The sequence below is a fragment of the Eleutherodactylus coqui genome, chromosome 3 (assembly GCF_035609145.1).
Source record: "Eleutherodactylus coqui strain aEleCoq1 chromosome 3, aEleCoq1.hap1, whole genome shotgun sequence".
Classification (NCBI taxonomy): Eukaryota; Metazoa; Chordata; class Amphibia; order Anura; family Eleutherodactylidae; genus Eleutherodactylus; species Eleutherodactylus coqui.
In genome coordinates this window covers 121,729,447-121,747,988 of record NC_089839.1, presented here as the reverse complement: position 1 = coordinate 121,747,988, position 18,542 = coordinate 121,729,447, and the positions used below count along the sequence as shown (strand labels likewise).

Here is an 18,542-nt window from a genome sequence, read left to right as displayed (position 1 = left end):
CCAGGGCTCCATTTAACAATGTCCCCCTCTTCCCAGTCCACTACTGGGTTGTGTAAGCGCAGCCAGGGCAACCCCAAGACTACTTGCATAGGGAGGGATTCCATGACATATAGTGTTATACATTCCGTGTGGAACAGCCCAATCCTTAAATGGACATTAGGTACACAAAAACTCAGTTTTCTCTGAGATAGTGGAGCAGCATCAATGGCGAACACCGGGATGGGACAATCCAAAGCACTCATCTCTAAGCCTAGACGTTTGACAGTCTCCTGATGTATTAAATTAATTCTAGCTCCACAATCCAAAAGACTCGTATGGGACTGACAACACTGCACAACGAATTTCAGCGGGAAGTACCAGCCTGGAAGCGGATACCCAAGCAATCTGATGGCCTAGAGGGACCTTCCCTCTAACCTCCAGGCCATCTAGTTTTCTGACTGAGCATTACGACGTGGGCAAAACTGAGCCATATGACCTGTACGATTACAGACAAAGCATCGGCCATTAAACTGTACCGTCCTTCTCCTCCTAACCCTGCCAGCTAGAGACCCCAACTGCATGGGTTCTTCCATACCTGTAGGTAGGAGGTCGAGATCCGTAGACAGTTCCTGATGCCTCTCCCTGATCCGTCTCCCAACTTTAATATCCAGAGACATGGCCTCATCTAGATTGCGAGGTACTGGATGTCCTACCAGTACGTCCTCGATCTCATTGGACAGACCACAATGGAACTGGCTCTTTAAAGCAGGGTCATTCCACTGAGTTTCTGCTGCCCAACGTCGAAACTTAGCACAACAATCTTCAACCGTGGAATCTCTCTGTCGCAAACGTCTGATATTTCCCTCAGCCACGGCTATCTTATCGGGGTCGTCATAAATAAGACCCAAAGCACCAAAAAAGTTATCCACTGAGGTCAGAGCCTCAGACGTCGGGGGTAATGAAAACGCCCATGCCTGTGGCACCCCCTGCAGTCTAGACATTACAATGCCCACCCTCTGGGCGTCATCCCCTGAAGAGCTAGGACGCAGTCTGAAATGGAGCTTACAGGCCTCTCAAAATGATCCGAATTTCTGCCTATCACCAGAAAAACGGTCCGGTAGCTCAATTTTTGGTTCCTTGCTGGGAACCTGCAGCGCAAGTTGTCGCTGTTTAATCTCAGCGACCTCCGCAGCCAGCGTGCCGAGCTGGTGCGACAAAACCTCAAGGGGATTCATGTTAACTGCACAGAATCTCCAGAGTAGGTAAGGGCTGGTCAATCTGTTGCGTCCTCCGGACGTGCAACCTCAATAACACAAACAAAAAGGCACAACTGTGCAAAGGAAACAAAAACTTTAGGGAATTCTCTCCCTATAGTCTCCTAGCTCTGGAGGGGGCCCTGCCTACTCAACGGATCTATCGTTCTGACAAGTGTGAGCCCGCACACGTGCCTGGGCCGCTGATGAGTCCCTATCAGGGAGCCTTAGCACAAAAGAGAAGTGAAACAGAAAACCAAGCAAAACAGAAAAGAACTTAGCTAGCATTGAGAGCTTCAGCCAAGATGTGTTGCTCCGTCGCTGTCCAAAGGCAACTGAAGTATTGACCAGCACAGGAGATAGTGCTGGCTCCGTTTAAGTAGGAACCAGGCTACTCAGCACCAGGTGCTGACTGACATTACTCCTGCAGCTACCACACCCCTCAGCTCCCAGAGAAGCAAGGGCACACCCAAAACCTGGTCTGGCCTGCAAGCAAGGTGCAGGCCTCTGAACGGCTGCAACAAGTTCATGATTGTTATGGAAGGAAAGTTACGGCATTTCCAATACAGATGCCTCCCTTTCGGGATATCTTTAGCCCCATGGATTTTTACAAAAGTAATGGCGGAGATGGTTGCTATCCTAAGCAATAGGTCAATTGCGATTATTCCGTATCTAGACAAAGGACAATGTCACAGCTGTGACATTGCTGTATGTTCGACATCAAAGGGGAGCCCGGTATGCATCACTACAAAGCATAGTTCAAAAAATGTTTTCACTGGGCAGAGTACCATATTCGGTTTATATCAGCAACCCACTTGACTGGTGCTCAAATCATTATGGTGGATTTCCTCAGTCGCCAAAGTCTAGATCCAGGAGAATGGTCACTTTTGCAAAATATCTTCCAGAATATAGTGCTCAGGTGGGAGGTTAGCCAAATAGATATTTTTGCCACCAGGAAGAATTGGAAAATAAGAACCTTCCTTTTCCTCAGTCCAGAAGACCATAGGGTGGCCATAGATGTGCTAGTACAGAATTTGGGTCAGGGACTGATGTATGCTTTTTCTCTAAATTCCTTAATAGTCAAGGTGGTAAATACATTATTATCTGGTAGGAAAGCTACAACTAATAAAAATATATTTAAAGATCTGAAAGAAATGTTCATCCTGATGTGAGAATAGACGTCTGCGCTTTTTATCTCCAGGTACTAGGGTGATCTTAGAATTTTTAAAGGATGGGTTGGATCTTGGTCTTACCTAGCACACTAAGGGTACAGGTGGCATCTTAGTGCTTTTTATGATACTGGGTGTAGACATGCAAAGGGTGAAGTTGTCAATGGCGTATACCTCCCTCCCAGGCTTTTAGTCTGGACAGGATGGTGCTCCAGTCCACAGCTTTACCCTAGTTCTCTGGAAGTGCAGCTGTAGGCCCTGACCTCATAACTGGAGCATAGAAGACTGCAGCTCTAGGAAGTCAGGGCCTGACAGCCTGAGGAGGGAAACCTCTGTAAACATGGTATGGTGCTAACTGCCTGTATGTTTGGATGGACTTGAGCACCCTGCGTGATGCCTATGCTACGGTGAATGACTCTTGTTTGCTGTGGTGGAAAATAAAGCTTGCCGTGAAGATCATCTACTGCTTTGGAGTCCAGTGTGTCGCTGCCGCCCCCCTCCTTGAGGACAATAGATCACATGGGCTATCAGAGGTAAGTTGGGTCTCTAGTTTTCTAAAGGCTGCAGTTCAACTTTGTAGTGGCCTGTAAATAAGCACTACACAGCACTGTTTAGTAGAGATGAGCGAGCACACTTGTCTGAGCTTGATGCTCGTTCGAGCATTAGGGTACTTGAGATACTCGTTACTCGAGACGAGCACCACGCGGTACTTGAGTCAATTCCATTTCCTTCCCAGCATGTTTAGCGCCATTTTCTAGCCAATAGACATGCAGGGAAGGCATTACCACTTCCTCCTGTGACGTGCCAGCCCTTTCCCACCCCTCTGCAGTGAGTGGCTGGCGAGATCAAGTGACCACCGAGTATTTAAAGTGGTCCCGCCCACGGCTCGCCTCAGACACACACTGGGAGAGTATAGGGAAAGTGGTAGTGTAGGATTCTGTCTTTAAGAACCCCAACAGTCGTCCTTAGGGCCACATCTGACCGTGTGCATTACTGTTGTGGCTGGCTGGGAGCAGTTTTGCACAATTTTTTTTTTCATCTCGGGCTGTGCAGGCCATTACAGCTATAGAGTTCTCAGTCTGCAGTCTATTATACAGAGTAAAGGGAAACTGCTGCTGAGATAGGGAAAGTGGTAGTGTAGGATCCTGTCTTCAAGAACCCCAAAGATCCTTCTTAGGGCTACATCTGACCATGTGCATTTTACTGGGTGGCTGCTGGGTGTTGTAGTGCTTTCATTTTTGTATTACGCAGCTAGGCCTGTTTGCAGCCTTCTGTCATTTTTTTTTCTTGCTAGAGTTTGCGTTAAAATACCACTCTCAGCGTGAAAGTGCACGCAAATAATTCCATACTTATTTATACCGTTCTCTGTCTGCAGTAAATTAGACAGCGGTCTCACCGCTAAACAGTACTGTAATATTACCGGGGCCACTGCTAAGTATTTCAGCTCAGCCGCTGTGCAGAGCGTCTCACAATACCCTTTCCACTGGTGGAGTTGAGATCGCCGCAGTTACCAGCACTATCCACTGGCTTTAGAGTCTTCTCCCACTCCACACTTCTCCCACTCTATAATCTACAAATCTCTGCGAGCAGTAAATTACCCCTATGTATCAGCGCAAGACAGCGGGTTACTTTTTCCTAGTCACAGCATAGAGCCTCCGCTATCTACAAGTCTCTGTGTGCGGTGAATTAAGGCCCAGTTGCCAGTGCTGTACAGTGTGGTAATTTATTTGGCCCTTGCTCTGCTCGTAATCCGCCATGATGAGGGGTAGGGGTCGAGGACGTGGATGCGGATGAGGACGTGGAGGTCCAAGTGAGGGTGTGGGCACAGGCCGAGTTCCTGGTCCAGGAGAATGACAGCCGGCTGCTGCGGGATTAGGAGAGAGGCAAGTTTCTGGGGTCCCCAGCTTCATATCACAATTTATGGGTCCACGTGGTAGACCTTTATTACAAACAGAGCAGTGTAAGCAGGTCCTGTTGTGGATGGCAGAAAATGCATCCAACAATGTATCGGCCACCCAGTCTTCTACGCAGTTCACTACTCCCGGCTTAGGGACTGCAACTCTGAATCCTCTGGCTGCTGCTCCTCCTTCCTCCCAGCCTCCTCACTCCATGAAAATGACATACTCTGATGAGCAGGCAGACTCCCAGGATCTGTTCTCGGGTCCCTGCCATGAGTGGCAAAAAATGGTTCCTCTCTCACCTGAGGAGTTTGTTGTGACCGACACCCAACATTTGGAAAGTTCCCGGGGTCTGGGTGATGAGGCTGGGGACTTCCGGCAACTGTCTCAAGAGCTTTCAGTGGGTGATGAGGATGATGATGATGAGACACAGTTGTCTTAACAGTGAGATAGTAGTAAGGGCAGTAAGTCCAAGTGAGGAGCGCACAGAGGATTCGGAGGAAGAGCAGCTGGACGATGAGGTGACTGACCCCACCTGGTTTGCTAAGCCAACTGAGGACAGGGCTTCAGAGGAGGAGGCAAGTGCAGCAGCAGGACAGGTTGGAATAGGCAGTAGGGTGGCCAGGGGTAGAGGCAGGGCCAGAGCGAAGAATCCCCCAACTGTTTCCCAAAGCACCCCCTCGCGCCAAGCCTCCGTGCAGTGGGCTAGGTGTTCAAAGGTGTGGATGTTTTTCAGTGAGAGCGTGGACGACCGACGAACAGTGGTGTGCAACCTGTGTCGCACCAAGATCAGCCAGGGAGCCACCACAACCAGCCTCGCCACCACTAGCATGCACAGGCATATGATGGCCAAGCACCCCACAAGGTGGGACGAAGGCCGTTCACCGCCTCCGGGTCACACCACTGCCTCTTTCCCTGTGCCCCAACCTGCCACTCAAATCCAACCCCCCTCTCAGGACACAGGCACGAGCGCCTCCTGGCCTGCACCCACACCCTCACCTCCACTGTCCTCGACCCCTTCCAGCAATGTCTCTCAGCGCAGCGTTCAGCTGTCGCTAGCAAAAGCGTTGGAGTGCAAGCGCAAATACACCGCCACGTACCCACACGCATAAGCTTTAAACGTGCACATTGCCGAATTGACCAGCCTGGAGATGCTGCCGTACAGGCTTGTGGAAATGGAGGCTTTCAAAAACATGATGGTGGCGGCGGTCCCGCGCTACTCGGTCCCCAGTCGCCACTATTTTTCCCGGTGTGCCGTCCCAGCCCTACACCAGCACGTCTCCCGCAACATAAATCATGCTCTCACCAACGTGGTTACTGCCAAGGTCCACTTAACAACGGACACGTGGACAAGTACTGGCGAGCAGGGCCACTATATCTCCCTGACGGCACATTGGGTGAATTTGGTGGAGGCTGGGACCGAGTCAGAGCCTGGAACCGCTCACGACCTACCCACACCCAGAATAGCGGGTCCTACCTCGGTGCTGGTATCTGCGGCGGTTTATGCCACCTCCTCCAAACCCTCCCCCTCCTCCTCCTACGCAACCTCTACCTCTCAATTAACAAGTGTGAGCAGCACGTCGCCAGTAGTCGGTGTGGCACGGCTCGGTAGCACAGCTGTGGGCAAGCGTCAGCAGGCCGTGCTGAAACTACTCAGCTTAGGTGACAAGAGGCACACGGCCCCCGAACTGTTGCAGGGTCTGACAGAGCAGACCAACCTCTTTCTTTCACCGCTGAGCCTCCAACCGGGCATGGTCGTGTGTGACAACGGCCATAACTTGGCGGCGGCTATGCAGCTCGGCAGCCTCACACACGTGCCATGCCTGGCCCACGTCTTCAATCTGCTGGTTCAGCGGTTTCTGAAAAACTACTCTCACTTGTCTGACCTGCTTGGCAAGGTGCACCGCGTCTGCGCACATTTCCGCAAGTCCACCACGGACGCTGCCACCCTGAGGACCCTGCAACATCGGTTTAATCTGCCAAAGCACCGACTGCTGTGCGACGTGCCCACACGCTGGACTTCTACGCTGCACATGTTGGCCAGGCTCTATGAGCAGCATAGAGCAATAGTGGAATACCAACTCCAACATGGGCGGCGTAGTGGTAGTCAGCCTCCCCAATTCTTTACCGAGGAGTGGGCCTGGATGGCAGATATCTGCCAGGTCCTCGGAAACTTTGGGGAGTTTACCCAGATGGTGAGCGGCGATGCTGCAATCATTAGCATTACCATGCCGCTGCTATGCCTGTTGAGAAGTTCGCTGCTAAGCATAAAGGCAGACGCTTTGCGGTTGAAACAGGCGACGGGGGATGACAGTATGTCGCTTGATAGCCAGACCACCCTCATGTCTATATCTCAGCGCTTTTTGGAGGAGGAGGGGGAGGAGGGGGAAGAGATAGCTGGGCACACTGCAGAGGGTACTCATGCTGCTTGCCTGTCATCTGTTCAGCGTGTATGGGCTGTGGAGGAGGAGGAGAATCCCGAAAGTCATCTTCGTAGTGATGACAGCCATGTCTTGCGTACTGGCACCCTGGCACACATGGCTGACTTCATGTTAAGCTGCCTTTCTCATGACCCTCGCGTTAGACGCATTCTGGTCAACACGGATTACTGGGTGTACATCCTTCTCAACCCATGGTGCTAGAAGAACCTTTCCACTCTCATTCCCGTAGAGGAAAGGGGTACGAGAGTGATGCAATACCACAGGGCCCTGGTGGAAAAAGTGATGGTAAACTTCCCATATGACAGCGCTAGCGGCAGAAGGCGCAGTTCCGAGGGCCAAGTAGCAGGGGAGGCGCTAAGATCAGGCAGCATTTACAGCGCAGAGGCAGGAGAACACTCTCCAAGGCCTTTGCCAGCTTTATGGCTCCCCAGCAAGACTGTGTCACCACTCCCTAGTCAAGGCTAAGTTGGAGGGAGCACTGTAAAAAGATGGTGAGGGAGTACGTAGTTGATCATACCACCGTCCTACGTGATGCCTCTGCTCCATACAACTATTGGTTGTCAAAGCTGGACACGTGGCACGAACTTGCTCTGTACGCCCTGGAGGTGTTGGCTTGCCCTGCCGCTAGGGTCTTGTCAGAGAGGGTGCTTAGTGCAGCTGGGGGAATCATAACAGATAAGCGTACCTGCCTGTCAACTGACAGTGCCGACATGCTTACACTCATAAAGATGAACAAAGCCTGGATTTCCCCAGACTTCTCTTCTCCACCGGCGGAAAGCAGCGGTACCTAAAGATTCTTTTCACTGCAACCGGATAAATAAGCATTCTCTATCACCGGAAAAAAAAGGGGTAATTAGCTTTGTCAATCACTCTCGGATATTAGTCCTCCTACTCCTACTCCTCCTCCTGAAACAACATGTCATCACGCTGAACTACCAATTTTTCTGCGGCCCAAAAGGCTCTGCTTACAATTTTTTCGATTGATAAATTTTTCAGAGGTACGCTTGTATTCTTGGTACACTGATTTTTCTGGCCCTCGCCTATACTGTTCTCTAACTAATTTTACCGTACTTCGCCTACAGTAATGGTACACCAATGTCTCAGGGGTTCACCCATACTTTTGCTACAGAAATGTTACAGGGGTCTGCCTATACTGCTGCTACAGAAATGTTACAGGGGTCTGCCTATACTGCTGCTACAGAAATGGTACTGGGGTCTGCCTATACTGCTTCTACAGAAATGTTACAGGAGTCTGTGCCTATACTTCTGCTACAGAAATGTTACAGGGGTCTGCCTATACTTCTGCTACAGAAATGTTACAGGGGTCTGCCTATACTGCTGCTACAGAAATGTTAAAGGGGTCTGCCTATACTGCTGCTACAGAAATGTTACAGGGGTCTGCCTATACTTTGCAGCTCCTGGCAATTTTGCGACTGAGGTGGCACGGGATTGGAATGATGATCGTACGTCAATTTATCATCGATTCTCAACAGCATTGTGGGCTATTGCCCTCCCGCCTTTCAAAGAGGGTCGCTGCCTGGCCCTGCCAACCCTCTGCTGCCTCCGGTTCCTCCTCATCACAGATGCACTTAGAAATAGACATGAGGGTGGTGTAGGTATGAAGTGAGCGTGCGGCATGAGGGCAGCTGAAGGCTGCGCAGGGAAACTTTTGTGTGCGCTGTGGACGCACGGTCGTGCGAGGGGTTGGGCAGCATGTAACCTAGAAGAAGAGGCAGAGGTGTGACCCGCAGGCAGTGATTGTCCTTTGTTGCAGGTAGTGTGGTGCTTAGCTAAGGTGTGCCTTGCTAATGAGGGTTTGTCCGAAGTAAAAATTGCCCCTATTGTGGCTTAATAGTGGGACCTGGGAGCCAGAGATGCAACCACGCTTGCTGCCCCTGCCCTTGCCTATCCGTTTCTGTGGTGTTTCCTTGACTTTCGGATGTTTTCCAGAGTTTCACAAGCGAAGACCTAGCATCGGTCATATACAAAAATGCTCGAGTCGCCCATTGACTTCAATGGGGTTCATTACTCGAAACAAGCTCTCGAGCATCGCGAAAAGTTTGACTTGAGCAACGAGCACCCGAGCATTTTGGTGCTCGCTCATCTCTACTATTTAGTTATGGGGATCAGTAATATAATAACCAGCCCTAGGGTTTAATCTGAGTCAGTTTACACAAGGAATGCAGGTAACCTAGCAACCAGTAAGGACATTTACTAGCCAGCTGCACAAGGTAGAAAAAATGCATAGAGACTCCAATGAGGCAGGTAACCTAGCAACCACATAAGTTGTGATTGGCTGCAGACAAACTGGTCAGGTGACAGAGATTATAAATAACCAGACAACGGTCAACAATGAGCCAGTTGGTGAGTGAGAGAGTGACTGAGATGCACCAGGCAAAGCAAGTGCCAGAGAGAGAGCGCCAGAAAAAGAAGCACCCGACAGCAGAAAAGAAAGTGCCATGCAGGAGAGAGAAGTGAAAAGAGACAGAGATCAGCTGTAACAGAGAGTGAAAGAGAGAAACAAGAGAAAAATCTGAGAAACCATGAGTAATTGAGGAGGAGCGACAGCTTTGACAGTGAAAGGAGGAAAAATTTAAAAAAAATGTAAATATGAAGAGAGGAAGATAAAAAAATATAAATACAAAGAAGGATAGAGAGAAGAAATCCAGAGTAAGCTCCCAGTTTATGGATGAGTTAGACACAGGTGTCTACATTGTTGCAATTTGTGTATCAATTATTATGCACTGAATGTAATTAAAAAAAACTACCTCATCTCACTGCCTTATATAATAATATCGTGGTAACAACAATTTAAGCAAAATATCTGGGCCCCGTGTATTATTCCATACCTCACCACTCACAACTACAAACTGTGCCCAAGGGGACTGGTGTCTGAACAAACAAAATCACAATTATTTGCTAGCCACAAAATAATAAAATAAAATTAGTGCTCACCATAGCGCTGTCTGCTGTCATGATAGTGCTTTGGGCTGGCACGACAGTCATTAGTGGCAACATGACAACTTAAACCTAGAGTCTCTAATCTGGTTCCTCCTTGGATCCTAAACTGGGTTCTCTTGGCACTTTCAGGTCCTCCCGTTTGAACCTCTAGATTCAATATAAGTTAGGTATTTAACTTTTAAAACTATCTTTCTGGTAGCCATCACTATGGCTCGTAGAGTTGGTGAACTCTAGGCGTTGTTAGTTCCTATCTCCTACCGCTTTGTTATAATTAGTGATCAAGGAGGGGAAGGGGGGAGCTTTAAACCTTTCAGTGTGTTATTGTCCTATCAGGGAAAGATCATCTCAGCTGGTGCTGTCGTGGAGACTTCCCGAAAAAAGGATTACCGGGAAATCTAATCTAACTTTTTTTTCAATTTTATGCATAGTTTTCTCATATTTCTTATAGTTTATGCACAAGCGCAGTGCAATTAAACTGATTAGAAATGCATGATGATTTGTCACAAATTGAGAGTACATCCAGCTTCACCAATGTGTGAGGTCTGTCTCTCTCCATATAGATATGGCTGAAATGTAAGATGATCCTGGAGGAATAACCTTGTATGGGTGGGTAATTTATCTACTCTAACTGCTTTTCACACATTACCTGTAACATATACATTAAAGGGATTGTACTAGAATTACTTGCTGATCGGTAGGGGTTTCACCTGAGACTCCTAGTAATCTTAAGAACCAGGGTCCTGTGTCCCCTTCATGTCACTGTGGGGGTTTCTTCTCCCACCTGCAGTGACGTCACAGTAAATGAAGCACTGGCCAAGCATGCACGGTCGACACTCTGGTCATTTCAATTGAACTGACTTAAATACCAGAGTTCTTGCCACTCGACTATCTCAGCAGTCGCAGTGCAAATTAATAGAGCGACAGTGTGCTTGCGTGACAATCACTTAATTCATTCTTCTCAGGGGGTAAAGCGAGCCTGTGAGGAGAGGATAACTTGTAATTTTATGTACAGCCCCTTTAAGTCTGCAAGGAATTTCAGCCTATAAAATTGTGAATAAGGGATAAGTAAGATAAATGAAACAATTATTTTTGACTGATATTCTTTTTATATTAAATAATCCGAGCATATACTTCATCACTTTATGCACAAATTTAATGGATTTGTTCATTATTTCCTTTACAGTGTATCCTGTCAGTTGAAAGGGCAAATTTAAATAAAGAATTGCTTAGTGGTAAGTATTCTCACTTTTACATTTTTTGTTTTTTTAATTTGTCATTATTAATCTTAGTGCTGGGTTTTTCTTTATTGAGAAGGATGGGAGTCTCAGGCCCTTCATTGATTACAGAGTGCTCAATACAATACGCTTTACCTCTCACCCCCGACCTCCTCAATCAAGTTTCCAGGGCCCAGTGGTTCTCTAAGCTCGACCTGAGGGGAGTTTATAATCTAATCCGTATACGGGAAGGGGACAAGTGGAAGACAGCTTTTAATACACCGCTTGACCACTTCGAATACCTCATTGTGACTTTTGGGTTATGTAATGCTCCAGCCATTTTCCAAGGGTTTATGAATTCTGTTTTCCAGGATATCATGGGCATGTTTGTTGTGGTATACCTGGATGACATCCTGATATTCTTCTCTGACTGGGAGACTCACCGTGTCCATTTACAAACTGTGCTGACTCGCCTCAGGGCTAACAAATTGTTTGCTAAATTTGAGAAATGTGCTTTTGGTGTCCAGAAAATATCATTCTTGGGGTACATCATTACACCAAGTGATATTCAGATGAATCTGGTAAAGGTGAAAGCTATCGCGGAATGGGCTCAGCTACTTACCTTGAAAGCTCTCCAGCACTTCCTTGGGTTCTCGAACTACTATCGTAAATTTATTAAGAATTTCTCCATGGTAGCTAAGCCTTTGACTAATCTCACCAGAAAGGGGGCTGATGTGAGTACCTGGTCCTCCAATGCCCTGACGGCTTCCTCTATCCTGAGGGCTGCCTTCTCTTCTGCACCCATCCTCATCCAGCCTGGCCTATCCAGTCAGTTTGAGGTGGAGGTAGACGCCTCCAAATTTGGAGTTGCAGTGGTACTGTCTCAAGGTCCCTCCACACTCAAGAACTTTAGACCTTGTGCCTACTTTTCCAAGAAGTTCTTGTCTACTGAACGTAATTACGACATATGCAACCGGGAATTACTAGTTATTAAGTGGGCGTTTAAGGAATGGAGGTACTTTCTGGAAGGAGCACTCCATCAGATCACTGTACTCACAGACCATAAAAACCTCATCTATCTAGACTCCTCTTAGAGGTTGAATGCTTGATAAGCTCGCTGGACCTTGTTCTTTTCGTGGGTTCAACTTTTGTGGTGAATTGCAGACCCGGCTCAAAAAATGTTAAGGCGAATGCCTTGTCTAGGAGTTTTGGTACTGAGCCTGAGAGTATTCTCTTCCCCGGGGTGGTTCTCGCTGCTGTCTCCTCCAACCTTTCACCTCTTATACACATGGCCCAACAATCGGCACCTAAAGCCCTTCCGAAAGGCAAACGTTTTGTTCCTTTGTCATTGAGGTTGAAGGTGTTAGAGGAGACGCATGGTTCAGTCCTAGCTGGTCATCCTGGTATCAGGGGAACTCAGGAACTGTTTTCCAGAGTTTATTGGTGGCCTCATATGGCCAGGGATGTATGGTTGCTTGTGTCCGCATGCCCGGATTGCGCAATGGGGAAGAATCTCAGGAGAGGTCCTGAGGGTCCTCTTCTCCCCTTGCCCATTCCATCGAGGCCATGTTCCCATCTGTCCATGGACTTTATTACTGATTTGCCACCCTTGCTTGGGAGAACGGTCATTTGGGTTATAATCGATCGTTTCACCAAAATGTCACATTTCGTCCCTCTATGCAAGTTATTATCAGAAATATTTATCAAGGAGGCTGTTCGACTACATGGGATTCCAGAGGATATTGTCTCGGATAGAGGGGTACAGTTTGTTGCTCGCTTCTGGCGAGTCTTCTGCAAGAATCTAAGTGTTGTCTTTTTCTTCTGCATTCCATCCTGAGTCTAACAGACAAACTGACCGCATGAATCAAGAATTAATCCAATACCTATGACTTTTTGTTTCTAATAATCAGTTTCAGTGGGCCAACTACTTACCTGTCGCCGAATTTGCCATAAATAACCATGTTAATTTGTCTTCCCAAGTTTCACCATTTTTCTGTAATTATGGGTTCCATCCCCAGTTTACATTCTCTACTCCTTCTGATTCCGACACTCCACCCGGTGATATTTCTACTGATGAAATGTGCACAGTTTGGGCCCAGGCTCGTAAGAAGCTTCAGGGTTCCCAGGAGAAACTGCTTAGGCAGTCAAATAAAAGATGTACTATCTCTGCACCTTTTGTGTTTTGGGAGCAGGTGTCTTCTAAGAATTTGAGACTTAAGGTTCCATCCTTAAAACTGGCTCCACAGTTTATTGGTCCATTTTTTATTTCTCAAGTTATTAACCCAGTGGCATATGAGCTGTCTCTTCCTGGATCATGGAAGATTCACAAGGTCTTCCCTAAGAGTTTGTTAAAGAGGTACGTGAGTCCAGTTCTGCCTACCCAGAACCTGCTGTTTCCTACGCTGGAGTGTGAGATCAAACAAATTGTTGATGCCAGAAGGATTAGAGGTGTGTTACAGTACTGGGTGCACTGGATGGGATTTGGCCGAGAGGACCGAACGTGGGTTCCCGCCAGGGATGTGCATGCACCACGTTTGGTCTGACAGTTCCACAGGGCCTTCCCACTCAAGCCCGCTCTTGGTTGTGGGAGTCTGGTATCCCCCCATAGGAGAGGGAGTACTGTCAGGTCCGGCGGCTCTGGGGGTCTACGTGCCTGCACTAGGGACTTCTCCTGGCTGCCGTGAGCCGGTATGCCGGCTCCAGGTGCGCTCTGCCATGCGCAGGGGGCATGCACCTAGTTAGTAGGGTTGCTAGAGACGTGGCAGGTGCCATCCCGCACCGTGTTCCTGTTGCCATGACTCTTGGGTGAACCTGCCTGTCTTCAGCAGGCGCCAGGGGTTGTTTCTTCCAGCGTCCAGGTTTTGGCTCCTGTTGCTGTCAGGCTCCCTGCCCCAATCAGCTGCTGGGGTGGAAGTTCTGACAGCATTTAAACGTCTCAGTTCCTGTCAGTAGTTGCCAGTGTATGTTTGGTCTCCACCTACACCTGCATTCCTTTGTATTGATCTCCTGCTTTCACTTACCTGCTCTGGACTTGTCTTTGTCTTTGCCTGACATGCCTTTGTGTTTGTTTGTTTCTTGTATTTGTCTGTTAGTTTGACTCTGCCTCACATCCCTAGGGAGTTTAGGGACTATCGCCCAGTTGTCGCCCTAGGGCTTAGCCTGGGGGGACAAGTAGGTAGGGACAGGGGTTGCGGGACATTTTCAGGGACTCCCAGTTACCCAGACCCCAGTTCACTGACAAGTACAGGTCACCTAGCAACAGCCAGGGGACTGGTTAGCCAGGCTCAGGCAGAATAGAGGGCCTGAGCTTGGCAGCTTAGATCCCCATTACAGGTTGAGCTAGTGTGGCAGTATAAAAGAGTGGGCAGAGCTGAATCGGCCTAGCCCAGAGAGGCCTGTGATAGAGACCGGGGAGAAAAAGAAAGCCTCTGCCAAGACATTGCAGAGCCAGCCAGTGCAGTAGGAAGGAAATAACATCACAAGTGTGAGTATTGAAGAGTCAGAACTGCTACTGAGAGCATATGAGGGAGTGAAGGAAACAAAACTATGTCAGATGGTCATAGTCACAGCCAGGGAGAAAGGTGAGAGGAACAGCAGGGGGTACAAATGTTGTTTTTCTTGTACCAATTCCCTGAGAAAAATGCAAAAGTGATTAATGCCTGCAAATGTAACTGTTTACCACAAAGTCATCTTGTGTGAACTTTTGAAAGTACTTAAACCTGAACTCTCATCTGCTCTAGAGGAATAAAGCTGTTTTTGGTTTACTTTGCAACCTGACTTCTGGAGTCCCTTTCCACCCACCTAACACCTGCACTGGGGTACCACACTATATAGTAACATAGTATGTTAGGCTGAAGGGAGACAATGTCCATCTAGTTCAGCTTGTTTCCACCCTCCCTTGTTGATCCAGAGGAAGGAAAAAAAAACCCAATGAGGAAGAAGCCAATTAGCCCCTTTGGGGGAAAAAATTCCTTCCCGACTCCATAATGGCAGTCAGAATAATCCCTGGATCAATGTTTGAAAGTTCCTACCGGACTCCAAAACCCGGATCAACAACCCCGCTGGTTATTTAATGTCTATATCCTGCGATATCGCACTGTAGAAAGGCATCTAGTCACCTCTTAAACTCTTCTATCGGATTTGCCATCACCACCTCCTCAGGCAGAGAGCTCCACAGTCTCACTGCTCTTACAGTAAATAACCCTCCTTTTATGTTGGTGGTGAAAACTTCATTCCTCTAAACATCGAGGCTGCCCTCTAATTACCATCACAGTCCTGGGAGTAAACAGATCATGGGAGAGATCCTTGTATTGGCCCCTAATGTATTTATACATAGCTATTTGGTTGCTTCTTAACCGTATTTTTTCCAGGGTGAATAATCCCAATTTTGACAGTCTTTCTGGGTATTCCAGTTCTCCCATTCTGTTTATTAATTTTGCTGCCCTTTTTTGTACCCCCTCAAGCACTGCAACATCTTTCCTAAGCAGCAGTGTCCATAACTGTACACAGTATACCATGGGAGGCCTGACAAGTGCCTTATATAGTGGAAGAATAATGTTGCCGTCTCTCACCCCTATACCTCTTTTTGCAGCAGCTGACTGGCATTGATTGATCCAGTTAGATCTACAGTCAACTAGCAACCTCAGGTCTTTTTACATATCACTTTTCCCTAGAACCCCATTTAGTGTGTATTGGTGACATCCGTTGGTCTTGCCCTAGTGTATAACCATCAGGGAAGCTGAAAATACTCACGCGGCTTGTCCCCGGTGTCGCCCGGAGATCGGGTCCTCCCGGACCCGCCGGCGGTCTTTTGCGCATGCGCGCCAGACGATGTCATCAGGCGCATGCGTAGAAGCTCAGGAGCCCCCGGCAAATTTGAAATCTCCTCGCTCCCGGCTCCTGAAGGTAGCCGGGAACCAGGAGGTGTTACCAGGGACTGCTGTGAGCGGTCCCCGGGCACGCGATCGCCGCTATCCATTGGATAGAGGCGATCGCGAAAAAGTTTAAAAAAAAGTCAGTTTCACCTCCCCTCATGGATCGGATCCATGAGGGGAGGTGAAAATACTCACCTAAGTCCTCCCCGATGTCCCGGGACCTGAATCCCCGTCTGCGCATGCATGCCCGATGATTGACATCGGGCTCGTGCACAGACAGGCTCGAGCCCCGGGAAATTTAAAATCCCTCTGCTCTTGGCTGCCATGTGTAGCCCGGAGCAGAGAGATTATACCGGGGACATGATCACTGTTATCCAATGGATGACAGTGATCATGTAAAGTAAAAAAAAATGTAAAAAGTGAAAAAAAAAGTGTAATAGTAAAAAAAAAAAGGTTTAAAAAAAGTTTTAAAAAAGTTTAAAAAGCTTGCGTTTCATCTCCCCCCACGGATCATATCCGTGAGGTAGGATGAAATGACGTACCTAAGGCCCGCAGATTTATCTGCGGACCTTACCCCAGCTTCTGCGCATGCTCCCGTCGCCAAAATGGCGGACGCATGCGCATAAGCTGTGGATTGCCAGGATAATTTAAAATCTCCCTGCTCCTGGCTACAAAACTTAGCCGAGAGCCTGGAGATTTCACGGGGGGCCGCGGTGAGCGGTTCCTCATCACGTGTTCGCCGTTATCCAATGGATAATGGCGATCACGTAAAAGTAAAAAAAAGGTGAAGCTTCATGTCTCCTCACCGATGCGATCAGTGAGAGGAGATAAAACTTTTTACCGGAGGCCTCCGTATTTGCACCCCGATGCGATCTTCTCCCGTGAACTTTCCCGGATCCTGCGCATGCGACCGCCGGCAAAACACCGGACACATGCGCAGAAGTCAGGGAGCCCAGGAAATTTAAAATCTCCTTGCTCCCAGCGACCAACGGTCGCCAAGAGCCTGGAGCAGTGACAGGTGGCCTCGTTGAGCAGTCCCAGGTCATGTGATAAAAAGGTAGCGATCTACCTTGGGCCGGTCTCACATGACCGGATAGGAATTACGGATTCCGCATGCGTCTGATCCGCGGTAATACGCAGATGAAGCGCATTGGATTACACAATTCTGCTCACATTAGCGGGTCGGAATTGTGTAATCCACTCGCAGAAAAGAGAACGCAGCAGGTTCTATTTTACCACGGATATCTGCAACATAGAGCCCATTGCGCTCCATTGTCGCGGATATACCCGCTGCCCATACGCAACTACATTGTAAACGGTCTGCGGGTACCCGCGTCATCGCTAAGCGACGGTGCGGGAAATACAAACAAAAAAAAAAGTACTGCGAATGACCGCCTTTGTGAGTAGGCAGTTATGCGCAGTAAATTACGTGGCCGTACGCAGGGTCACAGACGGGCTCACAGATGGGATCCGCTGCGGGCCTCCGCAAGCTGATTCCACCTACGGCTGCTTGAGCCCGGCGTTATTCAGACCGCTACCTGTAATATGCAATTTACAAGAAGCCCAGGGAATGCTCGCCTTCATGCAGTTCCAGGAGCACCTTGTTGAGCGTCTTTTGTGCGAGACCGCCGCACGTCATCAAGCTTACGGAGCCTCACAGAGCGCCACTTTTTACACCCCATACCCTCCACTGAGGTCACGAAATACCCCCAAAAAAGCATGAGGAGAGGGGAGGAGATACCCAGTTTTATTGCCCCATGTACCCATCCCAACCAGCCTCCGTAATTACCCCTGTCTTCGGAAATACCACACAGTTCACATTATTACTTTTATCTAAGATTTGGGGAATGCCGAAAATGGCGTGGAGTCTGTGGGGAGGGGATATTTTTAGGGAGCCAATTTTTATTCCGTACAAATGAACAATGGGGCCTGGGATTTATTCAGTTGTGCCCTGCAATCCAACGGGTGTTCCCTCCATTATGGGCCTAACCATGTGTCCTATAAGTAGATTAGGGCCACAATGGGTATGTTTTTGAACACGGGACAAACGGGGGGATCCATTTTGGGGTGAAAGTCTTCATTCCTATGTACACTGTACAAAAAAAACAAGTTTTTAAAATGACAAAATTGCCAAAAAATGAAAATCGTAATTTTTTCCTTCTGCTTTGCTTAGATTTATTCAAATACTGTGGGGTCAAAATATGCAGTACACCCCTAGATGAATTTGTTAAGGAGTCTAGTTTTTAAAATGGGCTCATTTGAGGGGGTTCTTTATAGTTTTGGACGCTCAATGGCTCTACAAGTGGGCAATGGGGCCTGGAATTTATTCCGTTGTACCCTGAAATCCAACGGGTGCTCCTTCCATTATAGGCCTAGCCATGTGTCCTTTAAGTAGATTAGGGCCACAAGGGGTATGTATCTGAACACAGGACAAACAGGGGTATCCATTTTGGGGTGAAAGTCTTCATTCCTATGTACATTGTACAAAAAAACCCTGTTTTTAAATTGACACAACTGCCAAAAAAATGAAAATTGTAATTTTTTTCCTACTGCTTTGCTTAGATTTATTCAAAAATTGTAGGGTAAAAATACACAGTACACCCCTAGATGAATTCGTTAAGGGGTCTAGTTTTCAAAATGGGGTCATTTGTGGGGGTTCTCTTTGGTTTTGGCCGCTCAAGAGCTCTACAAAAGTGCTATGGGGCCTAAAACGCCTTCAAGGAAAATTTATGTTCTGAAAGCCACCGACAACT

General features: G+C 48.0%; 1 protein-coding gene across 1 annotated transcript in view; it reads left to right on the top strand.

Annotated features, from left to right (window-relative positions):
• The window catches only part of KMO (kynurenine 3-monooxygenase), an 848,456-nt gene that overhangs the window by 245,799 nt on the left and 584,115 nt on the right, over positions 1-18,542 (top strand). Inside the window, exon 5 of the mRNA XM_066594875.1 lies at positions 10,885-10,933. Coding sequence (XP_066450972.1) covers positions 10,885-10,933 — 49 coding nt within the window. The remainder of the gene's footprint in view (positions 1-10,884; positions 10,934-18,542) is intronic.